Source organism: Siniperca chuatsi, linkage group LG1, assembly GCF_020085105.1.
Source record: "Siniperca chuatsi isolate FFG_IHB_CAS linkage group LG1, ASM2008510v1, whole genome shotgun sequence".
NCBI lineage: Eukaryota > Metazoa > Chordata > Actinopteri > Centrarchiformes > Sinipercidae > Siniperca > Siniperca chuatsi.
In genome coordinates, this window is record NC_058042.1 from 21,466,012 (window position 1) to 21,485,333 (window position 19,322).

At 42.8% G+C, this 19,322-nt stretch overlaps 1 protein-coding gene across 2 annotated transcripts; it reads left to right on the forward strand.

Annotated features, from left to right (window-relative positions):
- The first annotated feature begins 141 nt into the window (after window positions 1–141).
- urb2 (URB2 ribosome biogenesis homolog) lies at window positions 142–18,188 on the forward strand. 2 transcript variants are annotated; one of them, XM_044179076.1, is made up of 12 exons: window positions 142–272; window positions 968–1,123; window positions 1,804–1,980; window positions 3,883–5,048; window positions 5,206–5,344; window positions 5,489–8,027; window positions 8,571–8,731; window positions 8,952–9,062; window positions 10,565–10,807; window positions 13,034–13,130; window positions 14,011–14,144; window positions 16,976–18,188. In XM_044179076.1, exons 2-12 carry the CDS (start codon window positions 998–1,000, stop codon window positions 17,171–17,173), a joined length of 5,091 nt encoding a protein of 1,696 aa, XP_044035011.1. In that variant the 5' UTR covers window positions 142–272; window positions 968–997; the 3' UTR covers window positions 17,174–18,188. The 2 variants fall into 2 exon arrangements, with proteins under 2 accessions (XP_044035011.1, XP_044035098.1); XM_044179163.1 differs by lacking the exon at window positions 142–272 and adding an exon at window positions 456–612.
- The last annotated feature ends 1,134 nt before the right edge of the window (window positions 18,189–19,322 follow it).

Sequence of the window (19,322 nt, forward strand, 5' to 3'; positions counted from 1 at the left end):
GAACAGAGTTTTTTTGGACGAAATTCGTTTTCATTTATTTTGAAATTAACTGAATTCATAACGTTAATCATCCAAAAAGCCTACATTAAATATAATTTCCACCAGGGTATGTGAGTGAGTGAAGGCGAGAAGCGAATATTAGCGTAATAGCGGAGTCAGAAGTTGGCTGATTATTTGAATCGACTCTCGATTGCTTCCGACTGGCCGGCAGGGTGAAAGTTGAAAGTTCGTCTCATCTGAAAACAGGAGAGACACGTGCAGGTCGAAAAGTCGTAAGTCTTAGTTAAGTTTATGTAACTATTCTGAAACAAGTGAAGCTCATTGATGGTTTCCTTGCGTGCAGGCGAAAAGCAGCCCCGATATTATCTTAATTTGACTTTAGCAAGAATATGCTATGTAAATATTAGCTAGTTGTCGTTAGCTGTAAGCATGTCCGTTTGTTAAAGCCGTGTGTAAGGTATCGGACAGACCTGAACAGATCTGAAAATATCAAAAATATTTTGCGCACCACACCTGCACCAGACTGTAAAGAGCTTTTAACTTTTACAAATTTCTTGTTGAAAATATGTGTTTGCAAGATCTGGTCGTACATGTGGGGCTCATGGCTCAGCTGTAAGTTACTAGAATGAAAACAGGACATATTTATATCTAAAATAACATTCAGCTCTGGTGTGAGTGCTTTTGGTTGCTTTGGTCATCCTCTGTGGAACAAACTGCTTCAGGCTGTGTTACTTTATGTGTGTGTGTCTTTTCTGTGTCTGTGGTTTATGTCTGTATATTTTAATGTAAAGCACCAGTTTCCATGGTCATATAAACATTTCCTTACCCTGTACTCTAGTCTCACCTAAGTAGTATATCACTGTTAAATGAAATGAATACACCACTCTATTTATTTAAAGAATATTTCCCCCTATGTTGTGCTCCCTCCCTCTGGCCCTGACTCCTCCTCTCCATCCCCTCTCTTCAGGCCTGTGCAGCGGTAGCACCAGCTGCAGCAATGGCTGCCATCTACTCAGGTATCTATCTGAAACTGAAGAGTCCTCAGACTCCCTGGGAGGACAAGTTAAAGCTGGCACGTTTTGCCTGGATCTCCTCTCAGTGCCTGCTGCCCAACAAGGAACAGGTAACATCTGCATCTGCCTGTTTTAATGTGGTGACATGATTCTGATGTTGGGAACTCTGAGTAGTTGTAGATGTTCTGCATGTTCTGTGAATGTATTATCTATTAAGACCAAGATCACTGTCTGCACTTAAATTGCAGTCAATGGTCTTGTTAATGGCCGAAATGGGCTTCCTCCGCCGAGTGGCTGGGCGCTCCCTTAGAGATAGGGTGAGGAGCTCAGTCACACGGGGGGAGCTCGGAGTAGAGCCGCTGCTCCTCCACGTCGAGAGGAGCCAGCTGAGGTGGCTAGGGCATCTGATCCGGATGCCTCCTGGGCGCCTCCCTCGGGAGGTGTTCTGGGCATGTCCCACCGGGGCGGCCCGGGAAGACCCAGGACACGCTGGAGGGACTATGTCTCTCGGCTGGCCTGGGAACGCCTCGGGATCCCCCCGGAGGAGCTGGAGGAAGTGTCTGGGGCGAAGGAAGTCTGGGAGTCCCTGCTTAGACTGCTGCCCCCGCGACCCGGCCCCGGATAAGCGGAAGAAGATGGATGGATGGATGGTCTTGTTAATTATTTAATTAACATTGTCTGTAGATATTATGTGTCCTACACCTGTTCCTTCCAAATGAATTTAAAAGCAGCACGTAAATGTCTACCATTAATCTATCTACATATCTGTCTTGACCCTTTTCCACTGTAGGTGCTGTTGGACTGGTGCACCCACGCTCTGGCGGGCCGGTACAATGAGAAGGTGGAGTTTTCTCACAACGTTCTGGAAGGACTGTGGTGTTACCTTGACGATCTGCTTCACAGCAGGAAGCTCCACGCTCTTCTCAAGCAGGGCAAGATCATCAGCCTGAGGCTCAGCATGGCACAGGTGTGCTGGCAATACTTCAATAAAAACACCACCACAAATCTAGAGTGATATTTCAGAATCAGAATCAGAAATACTTTATTGATCCCCGTAGGGAAACTCTTTGTTACAGTAGCTCGCCTTTACGTCAGTGCACACAGGAGAAAGTACTAGCAAACAATACGATACACTATAAAACACTATAAAAACAGGTTAGAAACTAAATTAAGTATCAGGTGGGTATAAGTATAAGATAAACTAAGTGTGAAGTACCAAGTGGGTTTACCGGTTGATGATGATAGTACAGTATAATAATACACTGTAATAAAATAAGTAATAAGTAATAAGCAGAGGTGCGTGTACTGTCGAGAGTAATAGAGGTATATAATATCAATAACAATAAATAAGAAAAACTAACATGGGAAAACTAATATTGCAAGGGAGTAGTACACAGAATATTGCACAATTATTCAATTATGGCAGAGATGTAATGTTCAATGTCCAGTTTAGTGACCTAGGGTCATACAGACTAACCCTTAGAGGGAGGAGTTAAATAGTTTGATGGCCACAGGCTTTTTGGTGGGATGAGTCTTCCGCTGAAGGTACTCCTTTGCTTGACCAGCACGTCATGGAGCGGGTGGGAGACACTGTCCAAGATGGCGTATAGTTTGGCCAGCATCCTCCTCACTGACAGCACCGCCAGAGAGTCCAGCTCCACCCCCACAATGTCTCTGGCCTTACGGATCAGTTTGTTGAGTCTGTTGGCGTCCGCTACCTTCAACCTGCTGCCCCATCTTCAGCATTATCCGGCAGATGTTGAAGGACCTCAGCCTCCTCAGAAAATAGAGGCAGAGTCAAAGTTAACCACCACAGCCCTGTACTCCGTCTCATCACCACCGCTGATATGTCCCACCACAGCACAGTCATCATAAATCTTCTGAAGGTGGCAGGACTCCGTATGGTAGCTGAAGTCCGTGGTGTAGATGGTGAAGAGGAAGGGAGAGAGGACAGTCCCCTGAGGGGCCCCAGTGTTGCTGCCCACGCTGTCCGACACACAGTGCTGCAGGCGCACGTGCTGTGGTCTGCCAGTCAGGTAATCCACAATCCAGGACACGAGGGGGGCATCCACCTGCATTGGTGCCATCTTCTCCCCCAGCAGGGCTGGCCGGGTGGTGTTGAAAGCACTGGAGAAGTCAAAAAACATTATCCTCACCATGCTTGCCGGCCTGTCCAGGTGGGTGTGGATGCGGTTAAGCAGGAAGATGATGGCGTCCTCAACTCCCAGCCGGGGCTGGTAGGCGAACTGAAGGGGGTCCAGGACGGGTCTGACCATGGGCCGCATCTGTTCCAGCACTAGTCTCTCCAGGGTCTTCATTATGTGGGAGGTCAGTGCCACCGGTCTGTAGTCCTTGGAGCCACTGGGACGCGGCGTCTTCGGCACAGGAACGAGGCAAGATGTCTTCCACAGAATGGGGACCCTTTGAAGACTCAGGCTCAGGTTGAAGACATGTTGAAGGACTCCACATAGGGGGGGCACAGGCTTTTAGCACCCCGGGTCTAACGCCATCGGGGCCTGCAGCCTTGTTTTAGTGGAGCTTCATCAGCTGTCCTCTCACCTGGTCAGCAGTCAGGCACACAGCAGAAGTTACAGGTGGGGGAGGGGGGAGTCGTCGGGCTGGAGAGGGCCGTTAGCCTGATGGGGAGGGGGGAGCAGAGTACTCCGAGGAGCTTGAGGGCCGGCAGCAGCTGAGTTAGAGGGGGGATGAGCAGGAGCCGGTGTGAATCCAGTTTGTAATCCAGTTACAATTCTTCTTTGATTGTCGACTGCATAATCACATATTGGACTATTCATACTCTAGAAAAAATGGTGCGTTGACATTGATATATGACATTTTACTGACACCTCTTTTCTCTGTTTGCCTCTAGCTGCTGCTTGACCGTCTCCAGGAGTGTGCGCGTGTTGGCTCTAAGTTGCCGGTGTGCGTGTCCACCATACTGAGTGTGTGTCAGGGCCTTCTCTCTTCTCCTGCACTCTCATCTGTCTTCACCACCAAGTATGAACTCATGGTCGAACTCCTGGCTAAGCTCTGCTCTCTGGCCTGCCGTGAGCTACAACAGCCATTATTCACAGAACCCCTAATGACTGAGTCTGTCACATGTCAAGATGAGGTGATGACTGAGCCTACTAGTGATTTGGACAGTTCCCAAATTGAGCCGATCACTGCAAGTCCTCCAGATCAGCCAGAGTTAGATGATAATAAATCGTCTTCCAAGCCAAAGGAGAACCTCCGTTCAGCTAATTTGTTTGAGGTGTTGCTTCAGGTGCTGTCATGTTATTTGTCAGTTCAGCGACAACAAGCCAATCCTAACAGAGTCTTTACTATGGTAACCAACCAGCTGAGCCAGACATTAGTACTACTTAGACACCTTCTGACCTCTGGTGAATTTGCACCTTCTCACACACATCTGCGCCTCCGTCAGCAGCTGTGCAGAGACATCCGCATCAAGATAGACTCCATCCTTCAGTTAGCTCTCTTCCCCTCTGAGCACCTGACCTCCTACAAGGAGGAGCTCCTTCCATCAAAAGAGGATTCTGGGAAACGTGGTCCTGGAGGGGCAAAAGGCCCCTTGAAGCCAGTCAGTGCCATCCTTTCCAAACTGAGTGCTCAGGTCTACTGTGAGCCGCCCCTGCACTACACTGTGAAGTCGAACACATTGTCTCTGCTGTTTAAGTTCTTTCTGGAAAGCTACGGAAAAGGGAGAGGAGAAAGTGAGGAAGCGCACAGGATGCTGTGTTTCTATTTCCTCACCAGGTTGGTCCCAGCCTTGGACATAGGTCTTGATGGACACTCACTCTCACCTGCCAAAGCAGAGCAGCCAGTCTCTGTGTCCCCCAGGCAGATGTCTCCCCCAGCCTCCCTCTGCTCCCCAGAGAGCTGGAGCCTGGCTCTGCTGGCTGTTGAGTCCCTGCTAAGCCAGGCTCTGTCAGCTGATATTTACAATGTAGCAGCAGACAAGATCAGACATGGAGAGGTCCAATTCAGCTTTTACAGAGCCCTGGGACAAATGCTCTTCAACCAGGCCCAACCAAGGTATATATAAAAAAAAAAAAAAAAAAAACTCCTCTTTATGTATTTTTCATTGTCTGTTAAAGTTTTTTTTAATATTCAGAATAATTTAAGTTAGGGCTTTTTTGCTTTACAGTTTTCTTGGTCATACAGTGAAAACTTTTCCTGTCTTGTCTTTCAGCATCCCAGCATGGTATCGCTGTTTAAAAGTGCTGTTGAGTCTCAACCATCTGATTCTTGAACCAGACCTGGACCAGCTTTTATCTTCAGCCTGGGTTAATTCTGAATACATGGACACACGAGTGCAACGCGCCAGACAGGTCTTGAATCTTTAATCCTGAATTACATTGTGTATTTCGAAAAAGAAATTCTTGCCCCAGAACAGAATTAAACACTTGTAAATGCAGACTTTAAAATGATAAAATGTGTAAGAGATTAGTTTTTGAATGTTTGTTTCCCAACAGCTCATGGTGTGCAGTCTCCTCCAGACCTACACTAAGCTCCGTCAGCTGCCTCGCCTCTTCTCTGAGCTTCTGTCTGTGATCTGTCAGCCAGCCCTGGACGACCTCCGACCTCCTCTGCTGCCTGAAGGCGTCTCCACCTCACTCAGGACTTGTCTTCTGGACACTCCCCCTTCCCAGGGCCTAGAGATTTGCTCATTAGTGTTGAAGAGCATCAAGCGATATATACTACCTGACCTGGTGAAGGAGGAAAGAGGGGCAGAGAAGATGGAGATTGATGATAAAGGGGAGAATAAAGTAATAAAGGTGGACCAAGAGAGAGAAGATGCATCTTTGAAGCTATTCTCCCTCAGCCAGCTGCTTCATGTTGTTTTGTTTAGTCTGAAGGCTCTAGACAATGCCTCTCCCCTTCCCATAGTCAGGCAGAGTCGGGGCCTGATGGAGGAGATGCAACAGGTAGTCAAGGAGTTGCTACATCTGTTGTCAAAGGAAAAGAAGGCTGTAAAAACAAATATAAGTTCAGTTCAAAAGACCCCAGGCAAAGGCAAAATGAATTTGGACCACAAAGAGTCAGAGGAAGTCTCAGAGTCTAAATTGGGTGCACTGTGGGAACAGAAGACCCAGGAGGCCGCTCTCCTCCTCAGATACACTTGGGTGGAAGTCGACACACTCTTCTATATCCACTGCAGCAAATATGCATCTCTTGACTCTGCCCAGACAGCAAATGCAAGTGAGACTGAAGGCCGTGCTCCAGTCCTAACCCATACAGAAAGTCTTCTACCTGGTGAGATTGTTCCAGCACGCCTACAACCATCCTGCAGCCCCATGAGCTGTTTGCTGCTCAAACTCCTCACTTTGCAACAGACAAAGAAAGTTTTATTAGACACCTCCTTACTTTCTGAACCCAGCACTGCCGCACTGCTAAGCAAGGCAGCCCAGTTTATTGTAGCTAAATCAGAGTTTGAGGCGAATCTGGATGGAGAGCAGGTATGGGACGGGCAGATAGAGAGTGTGAATGCCAGCTCCTACCTTGTAGCACACTGGTATCTTGTCACGTCCAATTTGCCTTTGATTGCTCCCTACCTGAGCAGACAAAATGTGGGCTGCATAGCAGATGTACTTGTCAGTTCACTCCTAAGCAGACAGACAGATGGAAGAAAGGACCGGCCGCCCGGCTCTCTGACTGTCTCTCTCATATCTTCACAGCTTCTCCAAAGCCCCATTCTTGCTGAGTTGCCTTCACTGTTCTCTGCCACAGTTTGTTCCCTCACACAAAAGATCATTGGCGTTCTCAACGCAGCACATGTACCCAAGGTTTGTCCTACGCTCCTGAAGTTCCAGGAGAAAGGAACTGGAGCTAACTCTCTAGAGGGAGATGCCAGTCAGCCTCTGTCCACCCTTGTGAAAAAAGAGACTATAATTGAGGATATATTGGCATCCTCAAAAACTGGAGAGGTGTCTGTATTGCTGACTGACACACAAAGCAAGGAACTGTTAAACTTACTCCAAATCTTAACCAACCTAAACCCAGATGGGATGAACTCTGAGGATCTGTCCTCTATTTTCCTCCTCCTCTTCTTCATGCTGACCTCCAGTCAGTCATACCAGATGTCCGTGGACCCTCCTGAATGTGGAGATGATGCTGTATTCCTGGTGAAGCTGCTCAGGATTCTGACTTGTCTTCTGGAGGGTAGAAACTTCCAAAGTGTTTTGAAGCTCATCCATGGTGGTACTCTACTGCAGGCTGCTGTGTCTTCTCTCCTCTGGCATAGCAACAGTGGAAGATTTCGAGCCACATGCAGCCCCGATTGGCTGGATTTAATCAAAGCGGTGCAGGGTTTCATCACGTCCTTGATCCAGTTGATTATAGTCAGAAACAGCAGCGTTCGACTCAACCTGGACCAGTTTGCGTCCTATCTTACCAGTGCGGAAAGAGCAAGCAGGCAAATTGTGGCACCCAGGTCAGCAGCTGTGTCAGGTAAACCAGATCCAAGAGTGTCCATTTTGTCTGTTCATCTTCTGCTGGCATCGCTGGCCTCTTTCTCCCAGGCAATGACCTCTAACCTGGGAAGGAGCAAACCAATGGATCAAACTTTGACCCAAATGCTCGCCCGAACAACTGCTTCACTGGGACCAGCTGTTGAGTCCACCCTGAAGGCCCAGACTGTCAGTCAGTCCGTCATCCATCCAGCCAGTATCCTCGGCCAAGCCTTTGTAGTAGAAGTTGTTACTGTTATGCTGCACTGTGAACTGTCCTCACTGTCAGTGCAGGTAGAGAACAAGCAGAATGACACCAAGCTCACCCTGAGTCATATAACCCTCTATCAGAGCTTCTGCCAGCAGATCCTCAAAGAAATAAGTTCTGCCCACAGGCCCATGGACTTCCTTGTTTCCTCTCTGCATTTCCTGTCTACTTTCTACAAAGCAGTGAAGAAGACCGGAGGAGAGAGGGAGGTGGAGCAAGGAGAGGAGAATAAGGGAGGAAAGGAGTTGGATGAGCTGTACATGCAGATACTGCAGAATGTGCACAGACTGCTGACAGGTACATGACACAGGTTAAGAACAAACATATCATTCGCCTTTGCAGTCAATTAGTGTTGTCCTTTCATTAATTACCTCTGCATATTGCACATATTGACAGTTTATAACTGAGCGTATGTAGTTTATTCCATGTCAGCTGTTTCAGATAATAGGTGTTTGTGTTGAAATAGCCATTATATTATATCAAATATCTATTTGTAGAGGTTTTTTTTTTAAAGGAGACAATCAAACAAAAGTCTCATAACAGAATTTATTTTTAGTATTGTAATATTACAAGTTTAAAGTAATGTTCTGCCCCCTCATGTTTGTAAATGAGGTGGGCAAAACCTTAGCAACACCTCTCAATATAATGCAGGCCTGTACCACTGCAAACTACAACCTCAATAATAAACATATAGTTAAATTATAACCTCTCTGACAGTGTCAGTAAAAACTGAACATTATTATCTCTGTAAAGGGAGAATTTTTGGCTGAGCTGTTGTTGTTTTGTATTTCAGTTATGCATTATAATCTTGAATGTAAAACACTTTTACTTTCCTTTCAGCTTCTTGGCTGTCTTCAAATGATGTTTGTGAGCTGGAGCCAGCTGTGCAGGAGTTGCTGTGCCACCTGGTGGAGAAAAGTACTACAGGTCAGTTCAACCTGCTGCTGCTGCTGATCAGAGAAGGACTGGACACTGGCCAGCTGAGGGCAGGGAACTACAGGGTGAGGCCCAGATCGGTCCTTATACACTTTTGTTGTTTCATTTTTAAAGATCCCAGAAACTGTCTACATTTTTTTTCATGGAAGTTATTAAAATGGTTTACATTAAAATCTCTCTTATTTGATGTGAGGAAGATTCTGCTTTGTTTTTGATTTTTTTCACAATTAATCCTATTTGCTGTGACGGTTTTGTGACTCTCGCTCCTCCTTTACTGTTCTGCAGGAGGTGCTGTCTGCGGTCCTCATCATTAAGCTGCTGTCCTGTTGTCAGTTACCTGAGCCCTGCTCTAAAGCTCTCTGGCTCATTGCACCTCAGATTATATCTGCTATGGTGGTGAGAAAAAAAAACACAGGCAAAGTCATATGCAGCATACACATGAAAGAATTTGATTCAGTGAGCATATACTCATAAGTTAGTCAGACAAACATGCACACCTAGATGCACATGTGCACATGCACTTGAACAAAGGTTTGTGAATTTCGTTGTTAAGGCTTTGGGTCAATCCAATAATTTTGTAATAATTTGTCATTAAATTAGTCATATCATACATGCTGATTGTTTAAAATGTTTGAAAATGTCCAAATCCAAACTTCAGGAGTGGTGACAGTATTTTGGGATGGAGAGAAGGAAATTATATTTTATGATTGCAATTTCTCTGCCAGTGTGACAGGAGGAGCTGCCTTCTAACCTAAAACAATTTAAACACTATTGTGTTAGTACAGGTGTGTGGTGTTGTGTTGTGCAAATGCCCTTTTCACAAACAGAGACTGTACCACCAATCAACATATCTAGTTTAAAATGACTGCAATGAGGATATACTGGGTGACATTTGTAGAACCCACCCCTCTGAAGCCAGCTGTGTGTTTGAAGCCTTGGTAAGAGAAAATGGATTGACTTGACTTGATAGTGCACTTGCTGGATAGAAGTATTCCTTAGTGCCACTAAAATAGTTCTCATTATGATAATCTTGTGATTAAAATATTTTTCCCATGTGTAGATGAAAGGAAAAGCATAAAGCTAGAATTCTCAGTATAACTTGCACAGAAATATTAAGACAAGCAGGGGACAGTACCGTGCTAAGAGTGTTTTACAGTATGTTTTTTGGCCCTACATCAGTAATAGTTTTAGTGACAGTGTGCTTTAAGTACATGTGACAGCCATCTTGAGTGACTCAGCAGCCAAATGACAATCATAGTCTGCTGATTTCCGTTAAAATGCCTGTTAATTGTAATTTCCACTGAGACTCTTTTGGTCAATGTGTTTTCCATGAGGCCTGCTGGGTGGAGCAGACAGACAACATCGCAATCTGCTTAACCATACTACACACACACACACACACACACACACACACACACACACACAGGACTTTAATATGCTAACCATGCTATTCTCTCTATTACCCACACTCACTATGTCCATATGTCTGTCATCTGTCTGATCTGTTGTTTCTATATTTCTTCCACTCTCCTGTCTGTGTGAGAGGAGGACCTTTCAAAAGTCTTAAATCATCTAAATTGAATGCCTGTAAAATATTAATGTTTTAAAAGCAGTAGAATATTTTGTAAAAGTCCATTTTTTTCCAATTTAGCAATATCCAAAAAATAGCTTTATTATACTTCCTACTATGACAAGTCAAAATGACTGCTGTGAAAAAGGCCTGTTGGTGTTGTGAGTTTTGTCAGTTTCTTACTTTTCATATTTAATTTGGTATTAATTACTTCTTTAGCTTTAAAAAGTTATGTGTGTCTGTCTGCATTTGCAACTACTTGCTCTCATAGTTGTGTCTGAATATGTTTACCTCTCTAACTCTCTGTGTGCGTATCTTTCTGTGTTAGTTTTTAGTAAGATCGTCCAGTCAGGATGTCTCTCTGACCCTTCCCTTTACTGTTCCTACGGTGATGTCAATGACATCACTGCTGCGCCAGGGGGAGGGGCGCATCACCAACCCTCATCATGTGATCTTGGTCCTCGGAGCACTCCAGTCGGTGCCCCTCGACCACTTGTCCCCACTCGTCTACCAATCAGCGTTCCTGGCTGTTCATGAGGCGCTGTTTGCCTTCGTCCAGTGTCATCCTCAGGTATGAGGAGGCAGATGGGTGGAGGGAGGGAGTGAATGGGTGATAATTAATTTAGGTGGTAATAATATCAAAGGTTTTTAGGTGTAGTAGAGAGATTTAAAAGTTCAGATTAGATTTTAATCAGGCCCCTGCAACAAGATGTGGTAATATATTCAAAGAAAAAAAAAAAGAATAGCAAATGGGAGTCGTATAAACTCATCTAATATAACTGTACACATAGCAGCCAACAATTCTAGCAGAAAAGTGTGAGTTAAAAAAGTGGGGGGGGGATATGCACCTAATCTAATAAGAAAACTGTACTTAAATTCAGCTTTTAATAACACGAAAGCCATAAATTAAGCTATTTATTTATGATTTATACAATATTTCAGAAGTCAAAAGTGCATCAGTGAACAAACACATGCAAAATCTGGTTTGAAACCATGGCCAATATAACAGATCAATATAACTTCAATGTATCACACAGCCCAAATCTAGCTTGCCCGGAGTACGTTTAAATCTCAGATTTTAGGAAAGTGTACAGACATCTCCCCCTTCAGTAGAGGAATGTGGAAACACCTCTCTAGTGACACAATAATTCAGCAATCTATGTGGCTTTTTTTGGTGTACTAACATTATGGAAAGCGTGCTAAGATAATTTATTATTTGCTAGATGATATAAATTTATATCAGTGAAGAAAACAATATTACTTAAACATATGCCCTTGTGTAATGAAGGTCATTATAGGTCAGTGCTGCTGGTTTGAATCCCTGATTTAAAGAAAATGCGGTTTGTACTCTGCAGAGCCCACAGGATGCCCCAGAGGAATGTTGCTTTAAAGGAAAGGATATTGCAGCTCACCAGAGTCATGCTGCAGCTGCACGAAAACCTCATAACATCCACATTTTCAGCTTTTACTGGAAGTGCTTGCGTTACACCCAAAGTGTCAAAAAAGAACAGCATTTTTCACCTATAGAAAGGCACTTTACTAGAAATGTAAAACTTTAAAATGGGAATCCACATTCCAGCCCATACGGTCTTTTGTTTGTTTACCAGCTACATTCATGTTAAAATGGTGTTAATGTGATAATTTCTTAGTTTCTCGCTTTCTGAAATGTTGACAGTTCTTTTTTTTGTTCAGAAACAATGAATGCAACTGAAATGCATTACATAAAACAAGCCAAGAACCAGTTAACTGATATCAGATGTTTGTGAGGACAAAAGACAGCGGTGAAGGAAGGGGGGGGTACATTTATGGAGGATGGGAGGGGAATCAAAATTAGAAATGATAAAGAGATGAGGGGAAAAGGAGTAGACAGAGAACAAAAAACTAAGATGTGATTTGAATGCGATGCATGAGGGACATTTCAGGACAAAATAGAAAAGAGGGGAGGGAGCTGGAGAAAGGTGGTGTGAGAGGGAGGAGGTGGAGAAGAGGGGTAGGGGAGCTGGCATGCAGCGTAGGTTGGCATGGAGTGGGTTTAAGTCAATGGAAACCATTACTGAGCTCCAACCAGAGCTAGTGACATCATCTCCCCCTCGTTTAAATTCTCTCTCTTCATCCCTCCTTTAGTCCTCTGTAGGCCTTGAATAGAGAACAGAGAGAGAGAGAGAGAGGTATGGACAGAAATGCAAACGTAGCTCTTGTGGGAATCCAACTTTTACCTCAGTCATTTTTTGGACTGTACGTTTATGACTGCTCTGTAAATGACTCAAGCAGTGAAAATGATGTGGTGGACGGACATTGCAGGACTGTCCAAATTTTAAAAGGTTTCTCTGTTCAACTTTTACTGTCCTAAAACCTCTAATTTACCCGTTAATTTTCCCACAAGTTTCTTTAAACTTAAAAAAAAACCATTGTGCCACACTCTGACAATGACACATGGATATTCTCTCTGTTTGTTGCAAAGTGAAATATTCAAACACCATATTTTCGGCTGTAACATTACATTAGGTGGAAATGTTCTGCATGTCTTGTAAGCTGTTTTCTACATATTTGTTGGGGGGTTATTAGCAATCAAATCTCCACTAGAATTTAAAGTACGGGGGGGTAAACCACTCTTTCTCCATCAGTAGGTCTGGCAGAGTGGGATTCATGTGAAAATCTACTGTATTAGAGCTGTTAATAGACACAGTCATATACTGTGAAGTCAGTTGGATATCCTCAAGAATAAATGTACCATCTCTCCATATAATTGAATATTTATAATTTATATTTTATGACCGTACACTTCCTGTGTGTCCAGGTGATGTTGAACGCAGCTCCATCATTTTTAAATGTCTTCTATCGTCTGGTGGCGTCCATCATGCAGGAGGGTCGGCAGAGAGGAGACAGCGACACAGGTAACACATACAGACTTGGACAAGAAGACTCGTTATATTACCTTAAATCAATGTGGAGGAAAAACATAATGGTTTGAAGAGAAATTTTGTCTGTGAAGATAATTGTTTGATTTAACCTACTGGAAAAGCAAGTGTTTGAGAATTAAATTCATCTGATATTCCAAACAGGTTAAGAGAATTGTCAATAAATTACTTACATATACTGTTTGATCCAGGTCTGGCTTGTGGCCTCTCTTTTCCTTAAAATGTAACAAAGAATAAGACTGATAACATATTGCACTGTGTGAATTCAGTTAAATTAACTTAAAGTTCAGTTTGACGCTCTATTTAATTTTAAAGAGGAAATTCGTCTTTCTACCCTTTTCCTGTTACTGGAAGCTACTGGAACTGGTAGACACTCACGCCCAGGCACACATTGTTGGCAGTTTCTGATATTTACTCAACAGCAGTAGCCTTCCGGAAAGAGAGAAATGTTAAGACAGGGGGCGTTCATAATCTTGACTCATTTTTTCAGTCTAAATCCACTGTAAACTGAAGACATCTGTTGCAGGAATCTCGACTTAATCAACACAGAAATCATTATTTACAAGCCAATAGGGCTGCTCTTTTAGCAAGTTGTAAAATCTGTGATTTCAGTGTGTTCCTTTTTTCTGCATGTGCATCCTATTCTCTGCTCCTCTAATAACCTAATTTCTTCAGGACTTCCAAGTGAATTTATTGGCTTAAAAAACAAATAATTGAGCCTTAACAGTGCAATGAGTCCAGTGGAAACTGCACCAAAAGTCCTGGGTATAATGCCTGAGGATGATGTCTAAATAAACAAACTTGATTTGCCACATGTAAACAGGTTAATGAATTACATCAATCTCTGTTTTTGAAGGTCCAGACAGTGACGTGTATCTCCAGTGCTCCAGATTGACAGAGAGGATGTACTCTCACATTGCTGCTACAGCTGAGAGCTTCACCACACTGTCGGCCTTCATGGTGGCTCAGTACGTCACAGAGCTGCAGAAGGTACAACCACACACACACAGGCATAGTATCGTACAGAGTCAAAACAGTTCCTCGTCAAAAACCCATCTGTCATCCCCGGTGATTTTCTACAGCTGTGAATGACACACACATACACACGTATGAACGAGGCAGCAGGATCACCGCTGATCTTTTGATCCAGCCTAGTTTGTCTGGTGGTGTGCGTTGAGCCGCAGAGGTTCAGCCGAGCAGAATGATGGAGATGCTGACGCTCAGAAGCAGAGATGGCAAAGTATATTTCCATTGGCCAGATTGTGAATGTTTACAAATCTGAGTGAACAGGTCCAGGATTACTGTAACTCCATGTGTGCTGGAATGAAGCTTAAGGCCGGATGTTCCCTCAGAGCAGTGAGTCACGTCTGGTTTGTAAAACGTGGCTCCTCTCTGCTACCAGACTGTATTTAACACGATGCCAACCTGACTCAGCAGTTTCCAGCAGAATCACACATCGAGAGGAAGACACGAAAGTACCCGTTGAGACAGACATGCAGACAGAAATAGTGAGAAAGAGGTGTTTGGGATTCTTTGAGCTCTGTGTGAGTCATCTAATAATCCTAAAATTGGATTTATATTGTGCTTTTAATGGGGCTTTTCAAAGAGATGGACCTCTTTGTAAGTCAGAGGTAATTCAGCTTTCTCTGTGTCAGAAAAGTTTCTAATGGCTCTTAGCCTGAACTGAGCTTTCCATGCAGCAGCCAGGTGTTATTAGACCAGAGTGGAGCTGCAGTTGGAAAAGTGCAGTTTTTATGCTGGCGGAGTTTGTGAATTTGGGGTGCTTGCCTTGATATTGAAGAAGTTGGACTTGCTATTCTACTGAAAACCCTATTAAAAGAGTACTCCACCGATTTTAGCACTGCACTTCTGTAACATTGTTGGATGATGGACAGTTTTTAAAGAAAAAGGGATCAGAATTTATGTAGCAGAACCAGAGATAGCCACAATGCAATGCAACCACTGACAGTTCGATTGGAGATTCAAGTGTGTTATGCTGTTATGTCATGCATAATGTAGCCTTGAGCCACTAGCCTCAAGCAGAGATGAGGAGCTACAGAGGTCTGGTGCCCTAATTTCTTTCTAACTCCACACCTAAGGATTTTTTTCATTTTCAAACTTGTAGTCTTCAGCCTCAATCAGACTTTGCGCAGCTCACTCTGGAGCCACAACAAACTTTATACAACTGTGTCACATATGCAGTAGTAAATGTAACTTTATTTAAATATGCTTATTTAATTTGTGTTAAATACATGTTCACCTGAGGTTTCAGATGGACACAGCAGCAGATATAGACCTTAGATACAGGAGACAAAGGCTTCAATAAGGTAAACGCAATGTTATGTATTAGGAAAGAATATTTGAAAGAGCATGTGACACTTTCTATCTTTAGACCCACAATTCGGATAAGAAAAAATGGGGAGAAACCTCAGGAAGAGCAACCGGAGGAGTCTTCCAGGACTGACAGACATGAAATAGTTGTCGTGCTCTCTTCAGGTATCACAGAATCCAGATCCAGGTGTAATAACAACACCATGTATTTGGACAGTCCATGTACCACTAACTGTAACTTTGGCAAACCTCTGCTCCACATGACATTTGATAGCTTAGCTTTGTTTGCAGGAAACCCATAATAGTCTGTTCCCTTCATGATGTGAAGCCTGTAATTAGGTGAGCGAGGTTTTATCTAATCACTTAACAAGTACAGTCACAGCACAGCGGCCATCATCTTCACACTCTTTGTAATGGTGTATGTCAAAGGGCTGAAGACTGTGGTCCAGCCAACTGTACAAGTCATTGGGTCATGGTGTGTGTAACACCTGTGTACCTGTGGGGGTATAATGTAACAGGGATGAATAACCAGACACTATTGAATTTTCTCCTGGCTTGTTGTGCAGGGTTCACTGAGCACAAAAAGTGTTGTTTGTGTGTGCGTGTGCGAGAGAGAGAAAGAGAGAGAGAGGAGAGAGCGAACTTTGGTGTAGTGTTGGTTGTCTGCTCTGCTTCTGTCACACAGGTAGATATGAAGTATTAGGGCACATAGACTGGATCAGATTGTATGGATCTGGGTTACTTGACAAAATTCTGTATTGAGTTTCAGATCTGAACATCAACATGGTTTTAAAATGTCCACTCACACACAGAAAAGTACCGCATCTACAGTACAGCAGGCTGAAAATGGGCACAATAATGTTTTGATATTGATCCCTTAAGGAAGTTTCTTTCTTCTTTCTTTTTCTCATGCCCCTCAGGGGTTTAAATCCAGCTTTACAGACCATTTCTTTATAACTAGTCATCTGCTTCATTTGCCTTTTTGAATATTTGCTCTTCCTGTTCCATACAGGACTAGAATTAAGTGATCATCAATGTTGTCCCTTTGTAGTCCTGCTCTTGACATTTGCATTAACATACGTTTTGCCAGGATAGATGATTGTGTCTGTCCTTTGATGCCACCTAAATTGAAGCTTATGGTTATGAAGCTCGACGTGAGACTTAAATGAATATTCAACTATTCTGGCACATAATTTATGGCTTGATATGTTTGCCTCAGGCTGTCCCTCAGGTCATATGAAGACGCACAGTATCATGTTTTCATTAATTAACTAAGAGAAAAACTGGCTCTTGTTAAAGTGCATGAGAAAAATGGGGAAGCAGCAATGTCTCGCAGTGGGTGCGAAACAGGAAGGATCATTCTTTCTATGAACATTGTTTGACCTCATATTCATCTGCCTGGCTTTAGGCATATTTTAAACTCCTATATTTTCTACTGTTGTCTCCTTTCTTCTCCTTTCTTATAACCGCCCTCTTATTTGCCTCTCCAGGTTACTCTGCGACCAGACATTAAGCTGCATCTAACAGAGGGGATCTATCAGATACTGGACCTTTGTATGGAGCAGGATATCAAGTTTCTGACAGCCGGACTGCAGATGGGAGTCAGAGAGGTGTTCAATGAGCTGTACGGCAGCTACACCCACTACCACAAAGCACAGAGGCAAGGAGAGGACAAGTACACAGTTTGAACTGCCACAACAACCCTCAGTTTAGGTTCCCATTTAATTATATTAGAATAAATGTTCTTGCTTTGGAAAGACTGTTTATATGTAATTTCTGCTTTTGAATGGGAAATCAGACAAAACAGCTTGTGGATACACAAGCCTCACAGTTTTTTGTTACGAATATGAAATTGGACATCAGGGTATTGCTTTGAATTCTGCACCTAAACACAGCAAAATAATCAATATAACCAACAGAGGGAAACAGCGAGCAACACAGCTTCACACCACCTCACCTTTTTGAATATTTAAATAGATCAAGCTGAAAATAATTAAAAGGAGGCAGGCAAAAATTGCTCCATAATGTCCTGAGGTGTGTTATGGCCAGACCCACAGGCATTAAGAACACAGTTGCACTGCCTGATATTTAGTAGCTGGTTATTATTTGTTGTCTGCAACACAAAGCTATCTACAGGTGGATCACTTTGGTTAAACCTTGTGCACATGGCTGACTGGAGGAACAATAGCTGTTTTCCCAGGAGGCACCTGTGGAAGGACCTTGGAGTCAATACAAGAAGTGGTCACTGAAGTTAGTGTTTCCAGATCAGAATTAACTCTCACTGCAACCAGGACAAGTGATGTGTAAAATGTGTTTATATTATAATTTAAAGAAACTGGTTTCAGTGAGAGATGATTATCATTTCATTGAATTGCTGAAGAAAATGTGGATATGTGTGAATTATCTTTTCTATATTGCTGTTGTTTTGTTTTTCATAAAACTTAATGATTTGATACAGATACATTTAAATACAATGTCATCTCAAGCCTGTTTAATTGCATCATTTTGTGCACAGTAGTGTTTTTATTTATATACAGTACCACAAAGCGTGCATGCATTTTTGCCGTTTATTCAGTTGAGTACAGTAGAGGATCAGACAGAAACTGAGGGGAGATTAGTGAGGGTGACATGCAACAAAGCCGGATTTAAACCGGGGTTTGCTGCAGGTACGAATGGACGGTGCTTTTTTTTTTTTTTTTTTTTTAAGACACCAAACAAGACACACAAAAATGATATAATGCAGTTACAGCGGTGTTAATGTGAAATATATAGAGGAAATGATAAATTGGACTTACAGAATCTCACAGACCTGATGAGATTTTGGGCCTTTACATTATGAAACTGGAGAGGTTGGCAGAACAAGAAGTACTACTGTTTCTATTGTCCCAACGCTCATTTGAACACATTGATTTCAAGAAAAGCTATAATAACATTTCTGCGGGTGTTTTGTGCTTCAGTTACTGCAGCAGGGCAGTAAATGTCTGCTATAACATTTTGGATTTACTGTATGGGCTTTATTTGAAAAACATGAACACAAACCTTTAGGTCGACTACAGTTATTGAAAGAGAACATTTCCCTCATGAGTGGAAAGCTCTCCTACTTACTAATGAAGGTGTATAAAACCTACTGTGAATCTGCCATTGTGTGGCACCCTCTGTAGAAACACTGTCGCCCCCAATAGCTGGTTGCTTTATGTTTAGATAAATTGAACTGACAGTTTTATTTTAATTTCAATGGATTGACTGAGCAGCTGATACAAAGGCTGGCAGTAAGTGACAGCTCAGGGTTTTCATGCAGTAAACTGATTCTTTAAACTGACATTGTTTGTAAACATTAACGCAAAACACAGAGATCTACATTACTACTGTACTTTATGAAATATACTGATCTGGGGCTTTGATGTACTGAAAGTACTAAAAATAGAAGTCCAAATTTAACATGTTCATTAAGTATTTCAGTGGATTTAGAGCTGCTTCATTTACATATTAAAAGATTTGGGGACCTTTATTGTAAACAGTTTTTTTCCTTCAACCAAAGCAATAGATGTAGCTGTCAGATAAAGACAGTGTAGGAAAAGTTAAAATGAATAAAACAGACTCTTACAATAAAATGGACACTGCCGGCAATGTTTTACCTCAAGGTTTATGTAAATGCTTGAAAATGGAAAAATGTACATTTTAAAAAACAAGAACATCAAAGAAAAGCTCAAGCAAATGGAAAATTGTTTATAAAACCATGGTCCCCCAAAGAGCCTTTTGACTCAGTAAATGCTTCACGAAATGAAGCATTTAGTTAACAGTTCAGACAGGAAATGGCTTGAAAACATCTCAGTTCTT

Coding starts and splice junctions, on each gene's coding strand:
- urb2 (XM_044179076.1), top strand. CDS start 998: ATGGCTGCCATCTACTCAGGTATCTATCTGAAACTGAAGAGTCCTCAG. Junction 8,028..8,570: donor TGTGCACAGACTGCTGACAG/GTACATGACACA, acceptor CTTTCCTTTCAG/CTTCTTGGCTGTCTTCAAAT. Junction 8,732..8,951: donor TGAGGGCAGGGAACTACAGG/GTGAGGCCCAGA, acceptor ACTGTTCTGCAG/GAGGTGCTGTCTGCGGTCCT.